We start from the raw sequence: 24,529 nt of genomic DNA on the forward strand, positions 1-24,529 counted from the left end.
CTATGCCATGAAGGGTGGAAGGGTGCTGCTTAAGAGTAAATGTAAAAATGTAAACAAGTCTGCTTTTACATACTAAAGTTAATTTAACCCTTAGGTAGTACCTCTTCCAGTGCTATACACAGCATATTAGTGCTTTATACAGTATTTTTCTTATATATCTAAATCTTCCTCAGCAATAAGCAGACATAATTGACACAAAAAATCATAAGATGGTTAATAGTTCATCAGCTCCATGTGAGTTTTGGAAGAACTGTCACAGGCTTACAGAGAATGCCACTGATCATGTTTTTATGGCAGTCAAAAGAATCAGATGCTCAGTTATACAAGACAATGAATGCAAAACCATAAAGCCATTATGAGATAAAACCAGCCACCAAGGATACCAGTGGTCTGTTCCAAATATCTCCTGGCAGTGGAGGATACAGAAGAAAAAGAAAGGGTTCAATTAAGAGGCATGAAGATATTTTCCTCAGTGGAAAGGATGAAAAATGGGCAACAAGATAAAAATAAAGACACGAATAAAGTAAGGATTGTTCCTGAATGACTTTGCAAAAGACAACAGGACTAAATGAAACACACAAACAATTAGGTTTGTTACTGAAAAGGCAAACACTCAAGAATCATTGCCAGAAGATACAGTGACAACCTAACAGGATACTGAAGGATTTGAGAGAGCAGATGGTCAGAGAGGCCCAAACTTCATACTGCATTTCCTAAGCTCTTAACAAAAAGTGTGTCAAATGCAGTTTTCACAGCACAAACGGAACATAATTTTAGTTTGCACTATCTATAACACAGATAATGGCATGATGGCTTTTGTTAGGAGATACCTTCTACCCCACACACACAGCAGAGACCTTATATTAAGGGTCAAGACCTCTGAGGGCACCAAGTCCAACCATTAACCCAGATCTGCTAAGGCCACCAATAAAATATGTCCCTAAGCATCACAACTACATATCTTTTAATAACCTCAAGGGAGGCGATTCCCTGGGCAGCCTGTTTCAATGCTTGACAATCTTTTTGTGGCAAAGTTTTTCCTAACACCCAACCTAAACCTCCACTGGTGCAATTTGAGGCCATTCCCCCTTGTCCTATTGCCTGTTACCTGTGGAAGAGAAACCTCACCTTGCTGCAGCCTCCTTTCAGGCAGTTGTAGAGAGTGATAACATCTCCCCAAGCCTCCTTTTCTCTAGGCTAAACAACCCCATCTCCCACAATGGGTGAAAATATTAGCTTTTCACTGCCATCTAAACTTACAGTTTCTCAGCATATATGGTGCCTCACACAAATAAGCTACCATAAAAAATTTAGAAAGTGTGATGCTTCTCCGTAATACAATGCATTCAACAACTACCTGTCATTTCTGACCTTCCTAAGAAGGAATAGGAAAGCCAGCTACTGAGAGAAAGGAAAAGCTGTGGATATGACTTGCTTTCCAGCCACTCCTTTTTTTTAATTCTCTTGCTTTTTTTCAGGCAGGTGTGTAAAACCACACAAGTCTCCCAGAACCTCTGTTGATTCCTCACTTGCATTTCAAGATTCCTTAAGAGAACTTAATGTAAATTACAGTACAGATGAGACAAAGTCCTTGCTCTCCCTCTAACTATTTTGGACAGTTCAGCCTAAAGTTGAAACTTTAGGGGCTTGGAACTAGGTGATCTTAAAGGTTTCTTCCAACCCAAATCATCTTATGAAAATAATCTAGGGAGTTTGCTGCAGCTATTTTCTAAGATATACTTCAAAGATAAGCATAATTATATGCCAAAAGTGAAAAGAAAACATTTAAAAAAATACTTATGTCAGGTCACCAAGCTACAAAGTGTCTGGTAGAGTAAAGCCAGGGATGAATCTTGCTGTTGAAAATCCACTTCCCATGTTTATAAACAGCTCTCCCTCAACACACAGAAAACAACCAACCAACCAAACATATACAAGCAAAAACCACATCAACTTCACTTGCTATGGATAGAAAGATGAATTTGACAAGCCCCTTGCAGGCAGGCTGATGGCTGAGGAGCAGAGCAGGCAGGGACTGAGCCTCCCCAGCAGCCTACTTGACAGGTCCTGTCAGTTCTCATTTCTGGCTTACTGCCTGCCCACGAGCAGATTTTGTAAAGTCTGAAGATTCTACTTTTGGGTGAAGCCTTTTTTGAAAATAAATATATTGTTCTTTAGTCTCACATTTCTTCCCTAAATCTCAAATTTTTCCACCAGGAATGTGGAAAAATTCAGCTATCCAGCTCTGGGCTCAACCCCTTTTCCAAGTTTACCCTTTTCTAGGCGCCAAGTCCCCAAATCTCCAGTGCAAACAGCCGCGGTTATCCCTATAGAAAGGCTTTAGGAAACCTCCAGCTACATCCTGCAGCAACGGGACAAGGGGCAGGCAGGGGATAGGGATAACAGACTGCCAGCTTCTGACAGGATGGAGGCCAGTGGGAAGAGAGAAAGCAGGCTGGTTCATTGGGAAGTGATGGGGATGGCAGAAGGAATGAACTGGAAAGCAAAGAACAGGAGAAGGGAATGCAAGGAGAGACAAACCAGGTGTTTGAGGGCACATTATCAATGCAGTGGGTGCTCTCCCTCCTGCAGGTGAGGGGACAGCTAGAGAGGATCTCCTGAGGTCTTAAAATGTGGAGCACACCTTTCCTCAGTTTTCTAGCTCATTAACTGAGCATTTGGGTAATACTAATGGAACTCTGTTCATGAAAGTTAGGAATTCTGTTTGTACCATTCTGAAACAATGCAAATAACTTTACTCAGGCCCTTTTCTGGATTGTTTTTCCCATCTCAAAAATAGATTTCTCTCAGGGCAAGGCAGGCAACAACCATTCCAGTTCTCAGAAGATACTCAACACAAAAAATGACTGCTAGATCAGAGTCTAAGAGGCATATCTACTACAGTTTCCTACCCCTTACAAATGCTTGTGAACAGTACAAGCAAATAAACACTTCCTATGAGTAATAAGAGTGTTCAGAGCTTGAGAGTGGAAGACTTTTGGAGCCAGATGTGATACTTGCATGATTAATAATGCCCAGTAGAGTTTTCTTCCATGAAATTACTCAACTGTTTTCTGAGGTTGTTTGAATTTTTTATACTCATAACATCCTGCAGAATGATCTCTACAGCTCTGCAACATAATGTGCAAAGAGCAGGTTTGTTCTGGTTTTATCACCCAGTAGTTTCATTTGATGTGCCTTATATTCGACAAACAGGAATATTTCTCAGAATAGATGTAAATAACACCACTAAGTACAGCATAAAAACTGATGTGTTACCTCTTTCTCTCAATTACAGTGCTTTTGTAAAAAATACAGACTCCATGTAATCTTAAAATTTCGAAACAAAATATGCTTTTATTACTCATTTTGGTAAAGATTGTTGTAGTGGAGAATAGACTTGACTGAAACATATGATATACTTCCTTCTAATTATCTACTATTTTTTAATTAGAAGAAGCTAATGTGCTTTAAATCTTAGTCATGCATTCTAATATGGAGAAGCAATTCTCATCTCCTCTGAAATACTTCATTAGATCCATACATAAGAACTTTATATAAAATAGCCATGTGTTAGCATAGTATCCAGTTTTCACACCATGTTCAAGAGCACCATTTTTTAACTCTCAGTGATGAGCAGGTTACCTGCCTATGATCTCAGTCTCCACACATTTACTGATTTCAGAATAAAATTTCAGAAATCCAGAACTTTTAAGGATTCATATATAACATTTAGCATGTTAAACTAACATGCCTTAGATGTCTAAAATGACAGTTTAGGACAACAGAGGTTTCAGTCCTTCTAGGGATAAAACATTTCACCAGAAGTACACAAAGTTCCTTTTTGAGCACAGAAGTTGAATACAAGAGCTATTTAGACAGTTTCTCACAATCTTCTCAAAACTGCAGTATCAGTATGTTTCATCCCTAGAACTTATTCTTTCACAGTATCGCTGCTCAAAAATGAAAGAGGAAGAAATAGTTGTTGGTCTAAAACTACCTTTTAACAAATATGTGAAATGCTTTGCTCAAAGAATTTGAGAAAGACTTTTCAGTTCTTCCAATGCTCTTCTGCTGCTGTGTTTGGGACTAACAAAGTAAAACTACATAGGTTTTTCATTCCACGGTTTCCATCCTGTAATGACCACTTGAAAGAAAACTATCATAAAAAAAGCCCTCCTGACACATCTGTTGTTTTGTCTGCTCACTTTCACAAAATGCTGAATCATATTTTCTCCACATGCAAAAGAGACAACTGACCACACACCGAGATCTCTTCTGAACATTGTGGCTTGGATCTGTAATTAGCAATGTTTTTAGGTTGTTTAAGTTTGTTTTAAAACCAGGACACATTGGAAAGTTCTGACATCATTTGTTTAGAGTAGGACACAATGTATCCTAGTTGTTTCCTGTTAATCATAACAATTCATCATTCCCTGTGTCCAGTGATTTAGGGCTGCCAAGCACATGGAACAGCAAACTCGTTATGTACTGGTGTCCTGACTCTGGCTGGGATGGAGTTAATTTTCTTCTCAGTAGCTGTACAGCGCTGAGTTTTGGATTCAGTAAGAGACTAATGTTGATAACACACCAATGTTTTTGCTGTTGCTAAGTGGTACTTATCCAAGTCAAGGACTTTTCAAGTTTCCCAGACTCTGTCAGCAGGTGCACAAGAAGCTGTGAGAGAGCATGGCCAGGACAGCTGACTGAACTGGACAAAGGGATATTCCATACATGGAACATCATTCTCTGTATAAAAACCAGAGCAGTCCTGAAGGACTGCACCCCATGGAAGTGACCCATACTAGAGCAGTTCATGAAGAACTGCAGCCGGTGGGAAGGTCTCATGTTGGAGGAGTTTGGAAAAGACTGTCTCCTGTTGGAGGAACCCCAAGCTGAGGAAGGGTTTGGGTAGTCTGCCCCTGAGGAGAAAGCAGCAGCAGAGACAATGTGTGATGAACTGGCCACAGACCCCACTCACCATCCACTCCACCACTGGAGGGGGAGGAGGCAAACAAAATTAGCAGTGAAGCTAACCCCAGGAAGAAAAGAAGGAGGAAATGTATCCTAAGATTTGGGTTTACTTTTCATTACCCTAATGAGATTTGATCGCCCTGTGTTGAAGCTGTTTTGCCCATGACAGTGACTGGTGAGTGATCTCTCCCTGTCCTTTTGTCTACCCACAAGCATTCCAGCCTCTCTCACCTGTTCAGCTGAGGAGGGGAGAGATAGAGCAGCTTTGTTGGGCACCTGACTTCCACCCAGGGTCAATCCAGCACACTCAGTTAAGCATATTTGCAAGCTTTTAACTGACACGGTTAATTGAGAGTTAAAAATTTACCTGCAGTAGTTAAGGAAGGCAACAAAGTACTGATGTGAATATTGCAGTGGAAATCTTATTGTCCCATCTGTCAGTCGTAAAAACAAACAAGCCAACTCTATCACTGCCTTACCCTGATGAACACAAGAGACTCATTTCCTTGTATTCTACTTGTACCCATTAATAGCCTATATTCTTTTAAGGCTGTCATTTCTTTGAGGAAAAATCAGCTTTGAGCTTGGTCCTTTCACACGTACTAGTGCAGTAGCTTTGACAAGAGCTACTAGGCAGTGTGTTCATCTGCTACTGACTCTGAAATAGGTCACTAACCATTGCCCCAGCTCCATCAAAGCAGACCCCTCCAGAAGTGTCACACCAGTCAGGGCCCACAGCTGGAGTGCTGAAGAGCCTGGAGCTTTTCATGTCCCATTCGAGAGCAGTGAGATGTGGCAGGAAAGCCTTTGGGCCGTGCGACACAGGAGAGAAGGCTTTGCTCTGGTGCGTGGTACTACTGGAACTGGTCTCATACCACGACCTCTGGCCAAAGATGGAAAGCCAGAGAGTTGGTCCCACAATACATCACTATAATTAAAATATGCAGCAGCTCAGGCTTTCCATTTCCCTACCTGACTTCATGCTTACCTTTGTATATGATGTCTCTGCTACTTGCTAATAATAGGTAATGACCAGATGCCAGAGCAAGAAACTATGGAGCTTAAATACCGAGTGAGTATTTTACATTTTTTGAGGAATTTATAAAGTCAGCATCAAAAGTCAATAATGCCTGCTGGTGCAAGTGAGTGCTGTAATCAGACTGCAGACTAAACCCAAGGCAGAGTCAAGCAGAATGTAAAATGAAGGGTCTGCAAGAGAGGCAGCACATCAGAAATGTGTCTGTGTTTGAAGTTCCGTGACAGTATTAAATAAACTCAAATTCAAAAACTACAGTCTTCCAAAACACATGCCCTGAAAAACTTGTTTAATATTTGCAGTCTAGTGCCTTTTTCATTGATTTAAAGAGAAATTGTTTACTGCTTTCTTTAGGAGGAACAGCAGTCTGTGTGGAGCATCATTTGCTATGTTTGAAAGCGACAGATACAGCCATAAAGAAAAAGGAAACCCACTTTCACTGCAGTGCTCCCTCTAATTCTCCATCTTCATTCCCAACACTAATGAAGGGACATTAGAATGCTTCAAGAAATCATTGGGAAATGCCAGTTCCATGCCATCATGTCACAGTTACCTTACAAGGTAGACAGTGAGAGAGTTTTTAATACCTCACCCCAGATGGAGGCATCTTTCAACAATTCCACCTCTGTACAACAACACTCTTCTTGGAAGCAAACTACTGTAATAATTTGTTCATGGAAGGTATGTTTTTCACAGATCAAAGTGGACTACAGTTTTAGCTCCATTTTAGTCCACATTACAAAGTAAATAAAGGAATATATGTTCAACCTATGCCCAAATTTCAAGGAAAAGTACAAATATTCCACAATCTTCATTCACTTTCAGAAGCCTTTGCCCACTGTGCTCCACAAGGCTTGGCACCAAGTGCATATGCCATGCTATTCTATGAATAACCCCAGCACACACACTGTGACTTCAGGGAGAGATGATTTTTCAGTGGCAAACTGTGTGCCAAAAAAGCAGTGGGGTTTTGGTGAACTTCCTTCCAGCTCTGATCTGGCAGAACCACAGCTGGTTAGAATTTTAAGTGTACTGCCAAAGTCCAAGGGAGAATAAAAAGAACATGAGTTTTTGTGCTGATCTGGGGAAAGTGGTTGCCTGTACAGATCTTAAAAGGTCATGAAAAAGCAAAAATCTTTTTTTTTTCCTCATAATACATATTTTCCCTACTTTTCTGTAGAAACAGAAGTAAGTGGGTTTAGAGGCAGATGCTAAAATAAATTAAATTCTGTTGTAAAGCCCCAAATTATTTCTAAATTCGCCTAGAGGTACTACTGAGGTCATTGCTACTTCAGTAATACCAACCATCTCACAAAAGCTGGAGAGCAAACTGGGAGATGTCCCAAAGTGAGAAACTAACTGTGTGTATTAACTGTAGAAATTAAATTCTTATCAAGTACCTTGTATAAACAGCTGATTGAGAACTGCTGATAAGAATTTTCAAGTAAAGTAGTGAATAAAATTTCTTTTTCAGCACATTCTGACTTGCAAGCAAATACTGCTCTTGCCCAAAGACATCTATATTTAGTTAGTAATAGCCCTTCTGAAGACCAAAAATATTCTTTAGCCCCAGCACTCCAAAGGGTGAAAGGCAAAATATATGAATTATACAAAATTTAATCAGAGTTCATACAATAGTCATCAGTCTACCTTTATATACAGCTCCATGCTAAGTTTCTAGAACTACCTTTCATCATCTGAGCTAAACACTTCCTCCCTACTCACCAGCCAAAACAAGGGCATTTCCCAGGCTTCAGTCTCACATACAAGTAGGAAGAGCTGTGAAATACTCACGCTATAGAAAAGCGTGCTGCGTAAAAAACAACAATTTGAGTTTACTTCTTTGGCAATAATTCTGTGTATCAGGGTATGAGCTTTGTCTTTAGTCTTTTTTCATTAACAGACATACAGATTTATATATCCAGACACATACAAATCTTCCTGCACTCCAAACGCTCTTAAATGCTGATTTCCTTGGTAAAATGCGTCACATTCACAACATTCCCAGTTACTAGCTTTCAAACAAAGGATGAGCAAATTTGCCTTATCCCATCAGAAATTTTTCTCTCCTTCTTATATATAGCATCTTTGTGGAATTTAGTAAAGTCCAAGGAAAAGGCAGAAGTTGAAATTTGAGTGAGACTGAGGAGGCGGGGAGAAGAAAACATAAGATGTAACAAATTCCCTGTTGTTTTGATTAAAGCATGTACAATGCCACCCAGGATGCTTCCTAGAAATAGCATATTTGAAACCAGATATTACAGCATAGCAGGAATATCCAAAAGAAATTATGAATAAGTTATTATCTTCCAAATAATAGCACATTCACGGCCTGCAGAAGAAGTTCCCGACATAACACAGGATTAAGGGCAACCAAGTTACCAAGCACAAGAGAATCATTATTGGTGATGGTGCAGTAAAATCAGCCACAAAGTTCTCAGGGAATGTTTCTATACGTGGACACAAGGTAGGGCTGGAAAAACAGACACTTCAGTGTGTTTGGCATTGAGGCAGCTGATCACGTCCACATTTATTTACACTGCAATGTTCTGTTCACATGAACACAGGGGACATTTAAAGCTGGTTTGGAGACTTGTCTTTGGCATCAGCCACCAGTCCTGTGCCTTCCTTAGGAAACATACGTATTTTGCAAAAGTGGCAGGAATCTGAAGTGAGAAAAGCTCCTCATGAAAAATAAAGAATAAAACTGGCATCACAAAAATACTATGCTCGAACAAAAGGTAAGGAAAAACTCAGCAAAATCCTCCCCATTAGAGAACACAATAATGAGTAATCAGCACACCATGAAGCTACTGCAGAGGTACTCTGAAACGAACACATGTAATACCTGGCAGTGCACTACTCTGTGTTTAAAATAGCTCAGTTAATATTTGTCCTCTAGGTTATTATGATCAAGACTGCAGCTGACAAAAAAAAAAAAGTTCTCTCAGTGCCCACCAGGTGATCGTTCATCTAAAAGTTTCTTTTCACGTGCAAGAGATCCAAATGGTGTGACCTCACTACTTAGACTATAGGATCAGCCTTATGTAGGAAAATGTTGAATTTTTGATTCAAGTCACTGATCAAAAATGTAGAAGTGGACAAGTGCAGCCACTGGTGATGCCATGGATTGCTGAGCATCCAAAATAACTTACTTTCTTGATGAAATGAAACCTCCATACTCAGGTACAGTAGAAAATTTAAAGAGAAAATAGTCTAATGAAAATTAAAATAAGCTTAAGTCCTCTTTAAAACCTCAAAGCCCTTTCCTCAAACTTACTCAGTTCCTACCAAAAGTACTCATTATAGGTTTTAAACAGCTACCTTTTCAGACTTATAGGGCCAAATAAAAACTATGTGTGGTCACTGTTCCCATAACAAAGGGCCGTAAATGTGAGGCAAAAGGAAGGTTATATAGTCCCTGCTATGGATAGGAGGAGCTCTGCTTCTCACATCACAAAATCAGAATAGGTATGTCAAATTGAAGGGATGCTCATGTATTTCTATAATGCTGGAAACCAACCCTTTTAGAAGGAACTAGTGGGTCTTGACACCGAGCAGTGTAAGTTTTCAAAACCAAGCTTCTTTAAAGCCAGCCCTCTTTATGATGTCAAAAGTGACAGAAAATCAAATGTTGATGAGTTGGACTCAGAACTACTTGGAATCCATGTGTAGTTCAATAGTACAACCCCACTGTAAAAATATTATAGATCCTCCTATAAACCCCAAAATAAGTCACAAAAACCAGATGGAAATTTAATTGAAAAAATACACATTTATAAGCTAGCAGTTAGACCCTTAAAAAAGAAATCAGACAGAACTTTGCTTCAAACTTATTTTAATGGCATCCATGTAAGTTTCAATACAAACTCCAAACCTAACAACTTTGAAATGACTCTATGTTAGCTTTCATGTCCTTAGTTTCATATCTGCAATGTATAAACATCAGGTGACTGATATTTTGATCAGAGGTATGCAGAGGAAAGTTACTTCAATACAGCACACAGACTGTGTCAGTGTCCTAGTCATCCACCTACAGCCACAAAAGTGGCAAAAGCTGCAACTAAGAGCTTTGTTTTCCATCAATAGCTAGTATTTCAAAAATTCCAATGGCAGTTCTGTATTAACCATATCTCTTTGTCCAGTAAACATTTCCTCATCTTTTTAAATAAAGAAAATATCTGCTGAGCTAACATTCAGTTTCCTGCTAGGCTTCCCCAGAGAAACAGAGAGGCAGCACAATAGCCAGGAAAGGCTGCATTGGTATTTTCCTCCACCACCCCAACTCCCATGATAAAAGCTTGCTTCAAAGCAACTGATGCATGAATGAGAAACATCTAAACCCAAGCCTATTTAAATGCTAGACAGCAGAGATCCTGAAAGAACTGCAGAAGGCAATATAAGACCCTGAACTTTAGGGGAATGAGCTCAGTTTCTTCAGGGACCTGATCTGCAGGATCCCATGGGAGAATCCCCTGTAGGGCTAAGGTGCCCAGGAGATCTCACTGACCTTCAATGTGCCACATCAGGAGAGGAGGGTGGCTGCATAAGGAGCTCAGGTGGAGCACAAACCCACAGGGAAGGGGGGAGGAAATGTAGGGACACATCCAACAGCAGCTCAGAAACACTGGCTGGGCACCAGGGGAGAGGAAGCCAAAACTCATCTGGAAGCTGGCAGAGGACAGGAGGTGCCTTTACATCAACAACAAATGAAGGACCAAACCAAACAGGCACTGGTAACTGAGTTAAAAAACAAGAAGGAAATTCTGGGGAATTACAAGACAGCTTTATTCCAAACCTTTGGAAGAAAATGGAGCAGAATCTCCTTCACTCTATTTCAAGGAATATGAAGGACAAAACACCTTTGGAAATGGCAAGGAGAATTTCCCAAAGGCAAAATATATCAAATCAACCCATTTACTTATGATTAAGCCACTGGCTCTGTGGATGAGGGCAGCAGACACAATTTCCCTGACAGGCTTTTTGACACAGTCCTGCCTGAGCACTATGCAGTGAAAAACAAATGGACAAGACTCATTAAAAAAATGGCTGGTTTGACACTCTCAAGACAGCTGTAAACAGGTCAAAGTCTAACTAGCAGCTAGCTATGAGTGACGTGTCTCTGGGGTTCAAGTGATCCAAAAAGCAAACATGCACAGCCACCAGCTCCACGTGTAAGCCAAACTCCAGCAGTCGAGAAGGTGGGCAACAGGGCTACCACCTGAATGATCCCAGGAGCTGATGAACCAAATAAAGCCAAATGCAAAAATCTTATGCCTAAGTATATAAGAGGAATTTACAGGCTAAACACCAGCTTTGGGCCAGATGTCTTGGGGGTCCTGGTGAACACCTGGTTGAACACAAACAAGCGAGGCATCCTTGCAGTGATGAAAGTGAACTGTACAGTGGGCTGTGTTAGCATGAGCGCATACTAGTGATGGGAAGGAACCAACACTTTCTATGTGATGTTCCTGATGCCTCAAATGGAAGCTCTGATCCTGGTTTTCAGCTTCCCTGCAACAATTAGAGATACTCTTTTTAAGTTATAGAGAATACAATGACCTATGAAAAGAGGCAGATGAAGTTGGCTATGTTTGGTCTACAAAAGAGTGGTTTTAATACTTAGGGGATACCCATGGAGAGAAGGTAGCCAAGATCATCTCAGTGTGGCACAATGAAAGGAGTAAAGGCAGGGTCATCAGCTGCAGCAGGAGAAATTGTATCCAGACACAGTAACAGTTCAAAAATCCTGCAATAAGGGTCTTCAGACACTGGAATAGGTTTGTCCAGAGGGGCTGCAGAATCTCCCCCTGCAGAGATCGTCCACGCTTGAGTGCACAAGACTGAGCAACTCCATTTTATTTTGAATTCAGCTCCGCTCTGTGCAAGAGATCAGGCCTCCAGAGATCCAGTGGCAAGCCTGAATTTCTCTCCTTCTCAACAACAAAATTCTATGGTAAGCAGAAGGCTGGGAAAAAGAACAAATAGGACTACAGTGTGCAAAAATGCAGACCAATTGAGTCTCCATAATGCCTACAGATGATAAGGCTGCATATGAAAACTGTTTCCATGAAGTCTGAAAACTTTCTTCGAGGACATCTACTTTCTGCAACATTTAGATTTATACAATAAAAAAATAACTTGAGCAAAGCTGATTATTGAAACACAAGAAACTGCACGAAGAAACCTATGTGCTTTTCTTCAATAAAATAATTTCTTTGAAGTGCCCTTCTTGATCTGTGATGTCACTTCACCCCTTGACAAGATCACACACCCTTCTATTTCAGTCAGTTCAGGTTCAGTGCCACACTTTAGAGATTTACAGAATAAGACATAAAAATATCAGTCAATTTGCAGTTGGTCATTGTTTTTCCCATGGTAATTCCTCTGACAATCTCACCAGAACAGAGAAAGCAGCATACAGTTTTGAAGTGGTGTAACTTTTTAGACAACGTCTAACTCTGCTACTCTGTAAATGGTAATTAGGTTTTCTGTTGCTTGATGGGGGTGGGGAACAGAAGTACATCACTGCAAATGATTAACATCTATTTCTCTTCTTTAAGCTTTAAAGAATTTAGCATTACTACCTAGGTCCAACTTAGAATTTCAAGTGCAATTCTTAAAATCACAGATGGGTGGAGAACTACAACCACAGTAGCAAGCAACAGATTTCCCCACAGCCAGCAGCATGGGCAAAGCTTTATCAGCAGTACCACCATTCACTGCACCAACAGATGTCAGTGCTCAAAGGCAGAGAGAAAAGCGCGAGCGGAGTTAAAGACCGGGTCTGCATCTGCATGTGTCTATCACTGAATAGTAAAATTACTATCTCCTTAAGCACTACACTTTGAAAGCAAAATGGCTTTTTTTAGCTTGATATTCTTTTACACTAGCTACTTCCTATTTCCTTGGAAGAAAGCAGCCCCTGAACAAAAGGAATTTCAAAAGGCAAAGATTCATATTAAGCAGGGAACTAAGTGAAAGAAAAGTATGCAGATACTTTTAAAAAATAGTCTCACAGTGGTCTGAATACTAATTAAAGAAGCAAGCTACACTGATCTAATGAAATTTTACTGCACTGTTTAAAAAGCAGACACTGACTTTTAATAAATAATTGAAAAAGAGGGTTTATGTTGCCAAGCAATATGATCACCCCTACACAAGTGAGACGATGTAAAATTCTGGGAAGAAAGTATCAGACATCCTTTCTACTTTATTCATATGAAAAACACATAGTACTGCCTCTACCCTAAATTGCCAGCATTATATATCTTCATACGGGAAGTGCAAAGCTGCATACTTTTCCATTAAAACTGCAACTTCTGTTTCTACCCAGTATCAGAGAAAGAAGCTGATTCTTCTACAAGTATTTTTGAGATGCATACAAGGTCTTATAACAGCCAGATGTTCCACAGTCATCAGCTCATTCATTGCACAGAATCTTTTCAGTCCTTTGCACAGTATTGCCTACCATCTCTTCTGATTTTCACCTATCTTCTTATCTGATTAGAGATTCGCCCCTAAAAGTTCGCCCAAGTTTCAAATAAGTAAGAGTCCACTCACTTACTGTATTCTTAAAACAAGTTTAAAACCAAGGTACCATGCAGATTCCAAGGAGTAGGAAGACAAAGGAAAATAGATTTTACACTTGTAGTTACCCTTGCCTAAGAGACTGCATATCTCAGTGTTCCCACAAGGACTGGAATGTTTAATTTTAACAGTTATAAGAATGTAACAGCAGGTTATGTGCTCATCCAATCTGTCTGAAAAGCTTTTAAAATCAGAGGCATCAAAATGAGCAATACCTGTATCTTCATAAATACCAGCTATAAAATCCAACCAGCTTACCGTGGAGAGTTATAGCAAGTTGTCATATTATTTCATGCAAGCCTTTCTTGGTGACAACAGAGTTCAAACTGAAGATTTCAAGATGCAAGAAAGGCAAACTAGGAGTTTTACTACTCTACATGCCTTCCTTCATAACAGCACTGGAGCACAGCACTCAAGTGTTGCTTCAAACGTTTACAAAGCTAATGATCTAAACACAGAACCAGGGAGTCTCAGGCTTAACCTGTCCCTGCAATAAAACAATGCATTTAGCAGCAGTTTAGTGGTAAAGCAAAGCTGCTCATGTGCAATCATGAATCACACTCAAAGCTCAGGTTTACACTGACCCTAATGAACTGACACACCTGTGCCGGAGACCTACCTGGGAGTGAAGACACCTTTCATCCAGCACAGAGCAACAGCTCCTGGTTTGGTGGGGAATGACCAAACAGGAACCAACGTTCTGCTCCGAAACCTGGCACACTGTGCAACCCTGTGTGAATCAATGGACTGCCCTCGGCCCTAGAAAAGCACCCAAGTGCTTCCCCTCAACAGCAAAGCCTTCTGGACTCTGCAGCAGGGCTGCCGAGCACTGCGAGACCGCTGCGGCTCAACCACAAGTCTGTCAAAGGTTTCATTTCATCTGGTTCGGGGAAGCACAAGCTTCATTACTCACCAATTATGTTTTCATAACAGACTTGCAGACACGATTAAAAAGAGTCATGAAAAACAGCAAAGCAGAAGATGCCTCTCAGAAGTGTGCACACAATCTTTATGTCACATGCTTTAAAAAGCCCTAACAACTCAGTGAAAAAAAGAAAAACAACAAAAAGCAAACAACTGAATAATGTTGTGGATAAAGAAGATTTTCACACAAAAAGAACCGGTATATTGAGCATCTGGTACATTGCCCATATTGCTTAATTCACAGTCCCTCATCCCCCCCAGTTATTTCCCTCACTTGTAAAATCACAGCTCTTCTATTAATAACTTAGGAAGAGACCACAAAATCCTTCAAAACTGAATATCTAAAACCTGCTTTACACAGAGACACATCTGAATACCTGAGTTTGTTACCACAAAGACACAGAACCAGTGTGTCTCATCATCTCTGTACCACCTCAGGTGGCAATTTATTGTCAAAGTGCTGCACTGTTAAGACAGAGTGAACACTGAATCAAGGCCACTTTCCTGAGGTATTACTCTTAATGTGCCAAATGAGTTGGGAAGACAAATTTGTTATTTGTAAATAAAGGAAATACTTATCAAGATAGTATCTTTAAGATGAAAACTGCAGAAATTTCCTCTTATGCTGGCTCCCCAAGCTAGAAAACACCCCAACCCAACCAAGGAGGAAGTTAACAGACAGCAATCCTTAGAGCAGCATGTATCAGACAACTTTAAGAAAAGGTCTGTCCATCCAACAGTCACACAGGTCCTTCTGCAAGGACATTAATTATTTTCCACAAGAAGAGCTGTCTTCTGCCTCTCCATGACTTCCTTTTCATAAATCCTGTGCTTTCATTAGCATTCAAAGAAGGTATCAAAGCCTGGCTGTCTACCCCTCTTATTTGCTCCCTGAATGAGATAAGACCTTTTTTGGTCTTAACAGTAGATTTTAATAAACAGGTGGAATTTCTTCTGGTTCTGCTTCTTCTGCTTTTGTCTGCAGCACAGAACTACAGCCTTAGGCAATTGTACTCACGAACATTATGATTAGTCTATTTCTTTACATTAATTGGCTGCCATGGGCTGCTACACTAGCATTAAATACAAAATCATCACCATGAGAATGTAACTTCTGCTGAAGTGCAGGAGATACTCCATTTTAAGCTTTATCTTACATGTTTACATCAGCTTATTTAGTTCTCAAAGAGTCCTATGTGTCTGGAATTTACGTTTTGCCTTTACAGAAAGATAAAGAATTAATCATGCGCTTGTTTTTGTTTCTTTGCTGGGTCTTTTTTTTTTTGTGTGTGTGTGAAAACCAGATGTTTTCCAGCCAGCATTTAAAGCCTTCTCATTTTCCCCACAATTCTGAGGATCTGGTTATAAAGGACATTCAGTTACTTTTTGATAAATTTACCTGTTCAGAATACAGACCAAGTCTGAAGATAGGAAAATTAAATATTATTCTTAGCACACAGAAAACAGGTGCAAGGCTGTAAAAACATGAACTAGCAATTGAGAACACACCCTATTCCCAGGTGCACACAGATATGCACACAGTCATACAGTGAAACACCCCTCCAACTCATAATCCCAGTTCAAATCCAATATCATTTGACTGAAGGGAGGCTATGAGATTCTCACTGAAAATCCCTAAACAAACAACACAAAACAAAAAAACCCAAACAAGGCAGCACCTGAAACAACACACCTGCTGTTGGAAGGACCAATGTCCTTCCCTAAAAAGACCCTAGGGTGTCTTATCAGGAAGAACATTAATCTGGCAAATATATACTCTATTTCATATTTTGGGGACATAAAGATACCTCAGACCATTCTCCTCCAGTTTCCTCTCCTTTCAAGTGCAGTGGCTTAGTGGGGGTCCACTGCATCCACTGTGCTCAGACCTCCACTAAACCATCCCAGCTCCCTACCCCTCAGGCCACAAACGCAACTAAAGCAAGAGTAGCTTCTCATCTGGTTGCCAAGTTGAGCTGGCTCTCCATAGATTCTGCCAAGTGAGTCACTGAATCACACTCAGTAACACAGCTGAAGCTTCTCTGCATCCTGTAGTGCCATTAACCCTAAGCAAGCACTTTAACTTACTGGTTTGTGACATTTTGGATATCATAAGGCAACCCTGGCCACCTCTATCTTACCATCATATGTGATTCCTATCTTTAGGCACTTTATTCACCTCCTCAGTGACTTTTATAAAACCAAAAAAAAAAAAAAAAACCAAAAACCAAAAAACCACAAACAGTATTTCTCAGAAAGGAAAGCACTATCAAACACTCAAAAAGAAATAGCCATTACAAAAATACTGAAGATTACAAGTAAATAAACAAAGCTTTCGGTGAGGAAAAAAAAAAAAGATTAATTTTAAACTTCAACAAACTTAATGAGAACTATACCATGTCAGCACTAAGGTCACAAGATACTTCAGGAAAACTTCTTTCGAAATGCATTGATTGCATCATCAGCATGTTGGCAGGAATCACCACACTGCTTACTCATTACATGTCAACTCTTTTCCTTTCACTGAATCATGTTCTCAAAGAAATGTACCATCAGGGAATGTGGTTTTTTCTGTTTGAAACTCAAACCAACCAATATTTAAACTGCTGCATTTTAACTGTTTCCTCTCCTATGAAGGTCCTCATAAGTAAAAGCACTCTGAATTTTGGTCTACAGTAGCTGGGGCTTCAGTAATTCCTGTTTCTGTATTTCCTGTCTCCTTTTCCATTATGAGAAGAGGGGTAGGGAGGTAAACCTTTTGGAGGGAAACGCTTCATTCTGCTAGAGATGATTAGCTAGAACCTTTGCTCTGCAAAAGTCTCATAGCAGAGATTCATTCTGCTAAAGATGATTAGCTAGAACCTTTGCTCTGCAAAAGTCTCATAGCAGAGATTCACAGCAGTTTTAATGGAGAACTTAGGCAAGAAGAACAGATACCAGGTGCTAAGACACAGCTACTCAAAGAAATTTCATACCTTTCATCCGCCTGTTCCCTCACCACAGCCAAAACTAGCATCAAGTCAACCCTTTCATTAACACGTTTGACTCACCAACCTGACAGAAAGTTTAGCAGAAATCCATCCTGTTTCTCTTTTTTTTTTTTTTTTTTTGCTCTGACAGTTTTTAGCTGACTTACTGAGCTGTAGAAGCTTATGGAGGGATGCAGTGAAAGTCACAGAAAGCAGATAGTGGGAGAAGGCAATCAAAAGTGGAATGAAGAGACTTGTCCTCCTCTTCCAATAGCAAGAAGTATTAGTGAGCTCACCTTGTCATGTAAACACCCTATAAGGAAATAAAACTCCATCCAGCTGGCACTGGACCTTCCTGAGCAGCAGCACCAGGATACCGGGCAGTAGGAAAGCAACTGGTGGAAGCATGCAAGAAGACACAAGGGGCCAGCTGCCCTTCCACAGCAGTGAGTGACCATCCATAATTTCACCATCACTCCTTGTTAATGAAGAGATCTGATCATGCCCAAGTATTTCATGCCAGGCACATATTAGATCTCTGATTAGTGCTTTCTTTTCACGCTCACAAGTTTTCTTTCCTCAAGATATTGCTGAACGTCCCTGTAACATTACTGAGACTTTCATCTAAACTGCATGAAAGCCACCATAGAAAATGAAAACTGAGGACTTAAAAAGCTTCAGAATTCACACTGCCAATGCCACCTCAATTCATTTCTTTACAGAGAGACAGGGAGGGAAGCTGCAGAGTCTGTTTTGCTGACTTGCAACTACTGCCCTGTTGAGCTGAAAGGACTGGTGGTCAAATTCCTCTCTGCAGGACTTGTACTACATGACTGCAACAGCTGAGAGCTGTGCAAGTACTTGGAGCACCGCATCACCATGCTCTTTAGACATTGATTCCAGTTTACCAGGGAGACTTTTATCCTGAAAACATGTCCAAACAGCTCTGATCAATAACGGGAACAGTTTCCAAGCTAGTTACCTTGTACAAGAACAGCACAGCTGCATTAGTATGGTGCTCCACCAACACTGAGAGCTTGCTGTTCAGTAGGATTAATTAGTCTGGGCAGAGCACTGCACTAATGTGATTATATAGCTTCTAGTACCTGAGCTAGCTCACTCATCGTTTCTATTCTTTTGCTGTAAAATAAAAAGAGCTTAGGTTTTACTGGTTTCTTAACACCTAAATAATTCCAGCACTTCTTGGAAGAGAGAGGAATGAGATTTGGAGAAGACTCAAAATCAGATTTTCCTAATTAAAAGAATGCATCTCCTGCCTTCATAGCCTCTCTCCACTATTAACATCCTCTTCTAATAATTTCTTTTGCTCGTAACAACTACCTGTGCCCTTGCAAGTCTTCCCTTGACATCAAGAATAATTATGCCCAGCCATAGCCAACAGTGACAAAAGCAGAGGCTGGAAAACATTGCACTTGAGTGGAATGGAATCACCATTGCCTTCCACTCCTTTTTTCCAGGTAGGGAACAGACACCACAGGAGGCACTTGCCACAGGCATACCAGGGACCCAGACCTTGCTCCAAGTCATGGGAGCACTGGAGGAACTGACTGAAGAATGCAAGTTCTGGCAAATGCAGGTGTGCTGGTATGCTCAAAGTGTGCCTCATTGCTGGAGCCTCCATGAGGCATCCTGCATGAGGACAACACCCAGGACAGGCAGCATGAGGCCATGCAGTAAAAAAATGAGCAGCCACAAGCAACTGACAGCAGCTGAACAGGAAGTAGTGGGGAAAGCCACACTGCTGGCAGTGCTGCTCTTTCCTCCGAGTTTGCTTGTAACACATCAACAGAAGAGAAACAGAGGATGAGCACAGCACCCACCAGTATTGCTGGTCTCTGGCTCATGTCCCTTCCCTGCACACAGCCAGGCCCCAGAGGTGTAACACAGTGGGGCAGACCTTTCCACACACAGACCTTGAGAGCAACCATATAGTTCTGATAGAGAGAAAAAGAAGTGATAGCAACAGGATCTCTACTTCTTCATGTCTCCACAAGTATTTTACTTGCTCAATAAGCACCTAGCATTTCTCTTTCTTTTTGGTAATATTACGTTGGTTTAACCTAAGAGAGGTTCAAGAACCTTTACATTTCCTTCTTGGTTTAAGTTTCACCCTGTTCAGTCTTTTTTTTCTAATATAACACAGCAAGGTGTTGAAAAAGTGGTTAAAATTTCTAGAACAAAACTTGGCTAAGAAATGCCATTAAGTCACAGCATTTCATTGCTTTGTGATTCGAAGTGATATTGTACTGGCTGGACTTCCAAACACACATGTCAAAATTTAAAACAGAAAATGGACAAAACATCTCTAAGGTATCTCCCCTCTCAGCTTTATGTGAGCATGTTGGCAGGACGGAGCCCTTCCAGAACAGAAACGCAGGGAAAAACAACTTAATTTTTAGGCATTCTTTTCCTTTAAAGTAACTTGCTTCCTTCTGTAAAAAGTATTGCCAAGACTAGTTTCAAATTTTGAGTTCTAGATATATGACATAAATCACACAATGCAGATGCGAATTCCAGGCTCAAAAAATTATGAAAGCAAAAAGGTTTTTTATGTTTGCGTCTCCAGCATGTAACCACTGGGCACAAAGAGAAGAACTTTAAGGGATAATTCTGGTGTCTGTGCATTTACAGTGGAATACAAAAGTTCACACTTTGAAAAGAAACAATTTTAAACTATTTAAAGTTTTAAAACTAAGCTAAAAAGACTGCAGATTTGAAATCCATCTTGACACTAAGGTAACAATATAAAAAAGGGGATTGAAGCTTGCAAAAAGACAAAGAGAAAAGCAGCAAAAAAGCCAACACATGAAACAATATGAAGCAAGTTAGCACAGAACAGAAACACTGTTTTATTGTCAATGGAAAAAACATATTCTGCAAAAAAGACAAAAAATCAAACCAGGCAAAGTACTGCGAAAATGCTAAAGCAAGTAAGGAACCAAGATGTTAAGATCACATAGTGATTTAGGATGAAAAGAAACTCCCAGAAACAACACTTAGTATTGAGGACTTAAACTGAGGTATGAAGGAAAGCAAAGATCTGGAAACAAAGTGCAGTTTCTGTGTCATCTCCTATTCCCAAACAGCCAAAACTCTGGTTTGGGGAGGCTACTGTGAAACTGATGCTCTGTGTGGAAGTGGAGGAGAAAGAGGATAGAAAGAAAAGGGAGCAAGAAATTGAAGAGATACTGACCATATGTTTGTAAGCACACATACACACGCATATCCACATGTACAAAGGGTAACCCAGACCAGCTGGCACACAGTGGGACCAGCAGGACAGCAGTTCGTTTAAGTGTTATCTTCCTCCTCCTGCTTAGTTACTTGTTGCAGTCTTCTGTACCACAGAATCATGTACATCAGGTCTGGAGCCTCATTGCTTCTAAATACTTCTCCATGGCAATGTCACATAGCTGGAAAAAGAGTTTGCTGGTATTTCTAACTTTCCATATGCCTCAGGGAGGCTGCGTGACTAAACTAGAAGACAACATACTCTCTGCACTCTTCAAGATGCGGTATGTACCGCGTACTCCTAAGAGTTTCTCCCTTCAAAATACCTTTGCATTGGTACATGCTGCTTATGACTTAAAACGATGCTACACAATTTGCTGAAATAGTTCAAGTGACACAAGGACTCCAGAGCAGAGAACACAACTTGATATTCGTGAGAGCTTATTACATGATGCTCTGATATCACAGCTCACTTTTCAGAGCACTCTGTACAAACACACATTAAAAACAAATAATTTTAACTAAACCTAGCCAGTTTTCAAAAATACTGAAATACTCTGTAGTAAGTCTCTTGCCTATCTCATTTCTATCACCACAGAACATGAAATATACACTACTAATTAATTCATAAACCCTAATCTCTGCAGGCAGCTGAAATTGTCAGTTCGATAAATAAACCAGCCAGCACTGATGGGAAGTTGAACTGCATTACCAAGGAAATTCTTCTTTTGCTAGAGGACCCTGTCAAGCTCTGCCCAGGACAGCATTACCTAGACATAGTTAGGAGAATTTTTATAAGGAAGGATTTAAACCCGTACCTGAACCAACCGAGCAGCAGGACCGAAAAAACGCGGTTGAAGAAATTCATCAAAGCACAGGCAGCTCCGACGCTTTACCGCTGCAACCTAAATTGACTGCATATGGCCAAATGCCCTCAACTCTTTAGACAGCCGGTACCGCTGAACAGTGAACCGCGCGAACCCGAGTCAGACCGCGACACCTCTGGAGCGCCGCACCGCACCTGCACCCCGCACTCGCTCGGCGCCGGACAGCCCCGGGCAGCTCCTCTGCCAAGAGCGCGGCACGGGCAGGGAGCTGTGCCCCGCTACCTCCCGCACCCCGCGGAGGCATCGGACGCCCACCGCCGAGCCCGGGACGTCCCATGGGGAGCGCAGACGGACCCGCGCCACTCTTTCTCCCCGGCGTCGCCGTCCCCTGCCCTCGGCGCCCCGCGAAGCGATCCATAGCCTGCCAGCCCTCGTGGGGCTTCGCCTTCTCCCCGGGTTTCCGTGCAACAGCTGGGGCAAGCCGGCAACGTCGGGAGGTAGGGAGGGAGGAGCAGCCGGCACGGAGCCGGCAGCGCGGGCCCGCAAGCGGGAACGCACCGCGGGCTGCGAGGATGCGACCGCGGGCGACGCCGCCGACCTGCGCTGCGGCTACTGAGGGACAGCCGACCAGAAAGACCCCCTTCCCGCAGGGAGGAGGCGGCAGGAGGGGTCAGGGGTCCCGCAATACCGCTGCCAGACCCGGCAGAGACCTGTTGCCCCGCAAGGGAGTGTCGAGGCGCATCCCCCGGAGCGGGACCGACAGCCGCCACCACCCACCTCTTTGATTTTCTCCCTCCTCTGCCGGACGTCGGGGTCGGCGGGCTCCTGCCCCACGGCGCCGACGGGCTGGCGGAAAAGGCGCTGGGGCAGCCCGGGGGCACCCGCCTCTTTCCTGCCGCGGGCGTCCTGCAGAAGTTTCTCCTTGTCCTGGCGGATGTCTCTGCGGATCTCCTCGGGCAGCTTCTGCAGCGTCTCCTTGGCCTCCCGCAGAGCCCGCTCGTGGTCCGCGCGGATCCGCTCCAGGCTGCCCGCTCCGCCCGCGGCCGCCGCCGCCGCCGGGCCGCCTCCGGGCTGCGGAGGGGCGCGGGGCTGCCCGCCGGGCGGCGGCGGCGGCGGCTGCAGGGCGGCCGAGTGGAAGAAGACGCCGCTGAGAAGCTTGGAGGAGTCGGGCAGGAAAAAGATGGCCCCGAAGCAGAGGGTGATGAAGGCGCTGAACACCAGCAGCAGCACGAACTTCTCCGTCAGCCGGAACGCGCCGGGGCCCGCCGCCTTCCTGCCCCCGCCGCCCGCGCCGCTGCCCGCGGGGCCGCCCAGCGTCCCCGGCCCCGCCGCGCTACCGAAGAGCGGCAGCAAGCTGGCGGCGGGCATGACCCCCGCGCCGCCTCAGCGCCGCGCTGCGCGCCCCGCCGCCGCCGCGCAGGGACCGCACCGCTCCGGACGGCTCGGCTCCGCCGCCCCCTCCCCGCCTCGGCTGCACAAAGTTTCCCCGGGCGGACGCGGCAACTTTTCCCTTCCCCGCGGCCGGGCTCCCTCTGCTCCCCCGCCGGCAGCGCTCGGCAGCGTCTGCGGGGCGGGCGCTGTCAGCTCCAGCCCATGCTGCCGCCGGGCCGCCGCCGCCGCCGCGGGTGCCGCTCCCCGCTCCGCCCGCGCGGAACTGCCGGGCAGCCGGGGGCGGGGCGGGCCGGGGCGGGGCCGCCGCCGGCCCAATGGCGGGGGGGGCGGGGCGCGGGCGCTGCCGGACGGCGGGTCCCGGGGCTCAGCCGGGGGATGCGCTTCCCTGGGCGCCGCCGGAGCCCCGCGGCTGGAGGGGAGCGGCGGCGGCGGGGCGCGCCCGCTTCGGCCCCGTGGGCGGCGGCGGTCCGGGCCGGGCGGGTGCGCGGCACCGGCGGATGCCGGCGGCGCGCCCTCGCGCACCCACGTGCACGCTGGTGCGCGCACACACGCGCCTGTACGCCCGCACGGGCGCGGGGCGGGGGCCTGCGCGCTCACGAGCGCGCGTGCACAGGCGCGCACACACTCACTGGGGGCGCGCGCTGGGCCGGGGGCGGCGCGAGGGGAGCGGGGGCACGGCGCGGCCGGGAACAACTCCCGACCCGCCGGGTAGGACGAGCCCCTATCTGTTCTTTGAAAGAAAAACAGGGCTTAATTTTATTTATTGGGGTTTTCTTCTGTAGGTAAAAGTGCACCTTGTCCAAGGAAGCAGGGCATATATCTGTGCAATGTGAGAATTTTTCACTTTTCATCTGCGCTCGTACAAATGAAAAGACCATCCTGTGCTGGCACAAGGAAATACCGTGTTTGATAGTGGATCAAGTTACTGGATCAAGCATTCAGCGAGAGGGAAAAAAAAAAAAAAAAAACCCCTAAGATTCTGATTTATTAATCAGGCATGTGAGAAGAATAAAGTGTTGTGTCACTTTAACAGAAAAAGGGAACCCAGCCAACATCCAGCGGTTTATCTCCAACACTTTTGGAACATACTCAGTCTACCTAGAGTTTCACAGCAGTTCAGCGCTGTAATCTTAAACATTTCCCCCAAAAGGTTAACCACACAGTCAGAAAGAAAACAGTGAGATATGTTGGTCCCAGAAGTTAGGATGCTGAGGTTGGTTTGTTTGCGTATTTGCATGGCTTTATTTTGCAAGGGATTAAAAAAAAACCAAAAACGACGGTAGAGGGAAGTCTGTGCTTTAAGCAAGGGCAGGGAGAAGGAATTGTGTAAGCCTTAAAGACATGATTTTGAAAATGGGCTTGGCATGGATCTAATTCTGCTCCCAGTGGAATTAAGGGGAGTTTTACCATTGACTTAATAGGAATAAAGCAAGGCTGCTGCCCGGTGCTTTTCCAAATCCCTTTCTTTAGAAGTTAGAATATGTAACAGATTAATTAAGAAGAGGTTCAGAGAAGACAGTTATATAGAGTTATATAGAAATGATAAAGTGAGTCCTGCAAAATTC

General features: G+C 43.4%; 1 protein-coding gene across 1 annotated transcript in view; it reads right to left on the reverse strand.

Moving 5' to 3' along the window:
* The window catches only part of MAN1A1 (mannosidase alpha class 1A member 1), a 139,356-nt gene extending 116,213 nt beyond the window's left edge, over positions 1-23,143 (reverse strand). The window contains exon 1 of the mRNA XM_084203257.1: positions 22,350-23,143. Within this exon, the coding sequence (XP_084059383.1) occupies positions 22,350-22,940 (591 nt within the window). The 5' untranslated portion in view covers positions 22,941-23,143. The remainder of the gene's footprint in view (positions 1-22,349) is intronic.
* Positions 23,144-24,529: the final 1,386 nt, after the last annotated feature.

The sequence above is a fragment of the Fringilla coelebs genome (assembly GCF_963513975.1).
Source record: "Fringilla coelebs genome assembly, chromosome: 3".
Taxonomy (NCBI): Eukaryota; Metazoa; Chordata; class Aves; order Passeriformes; family Fringillidae; genus Fringilla; species Fringilla coelebs.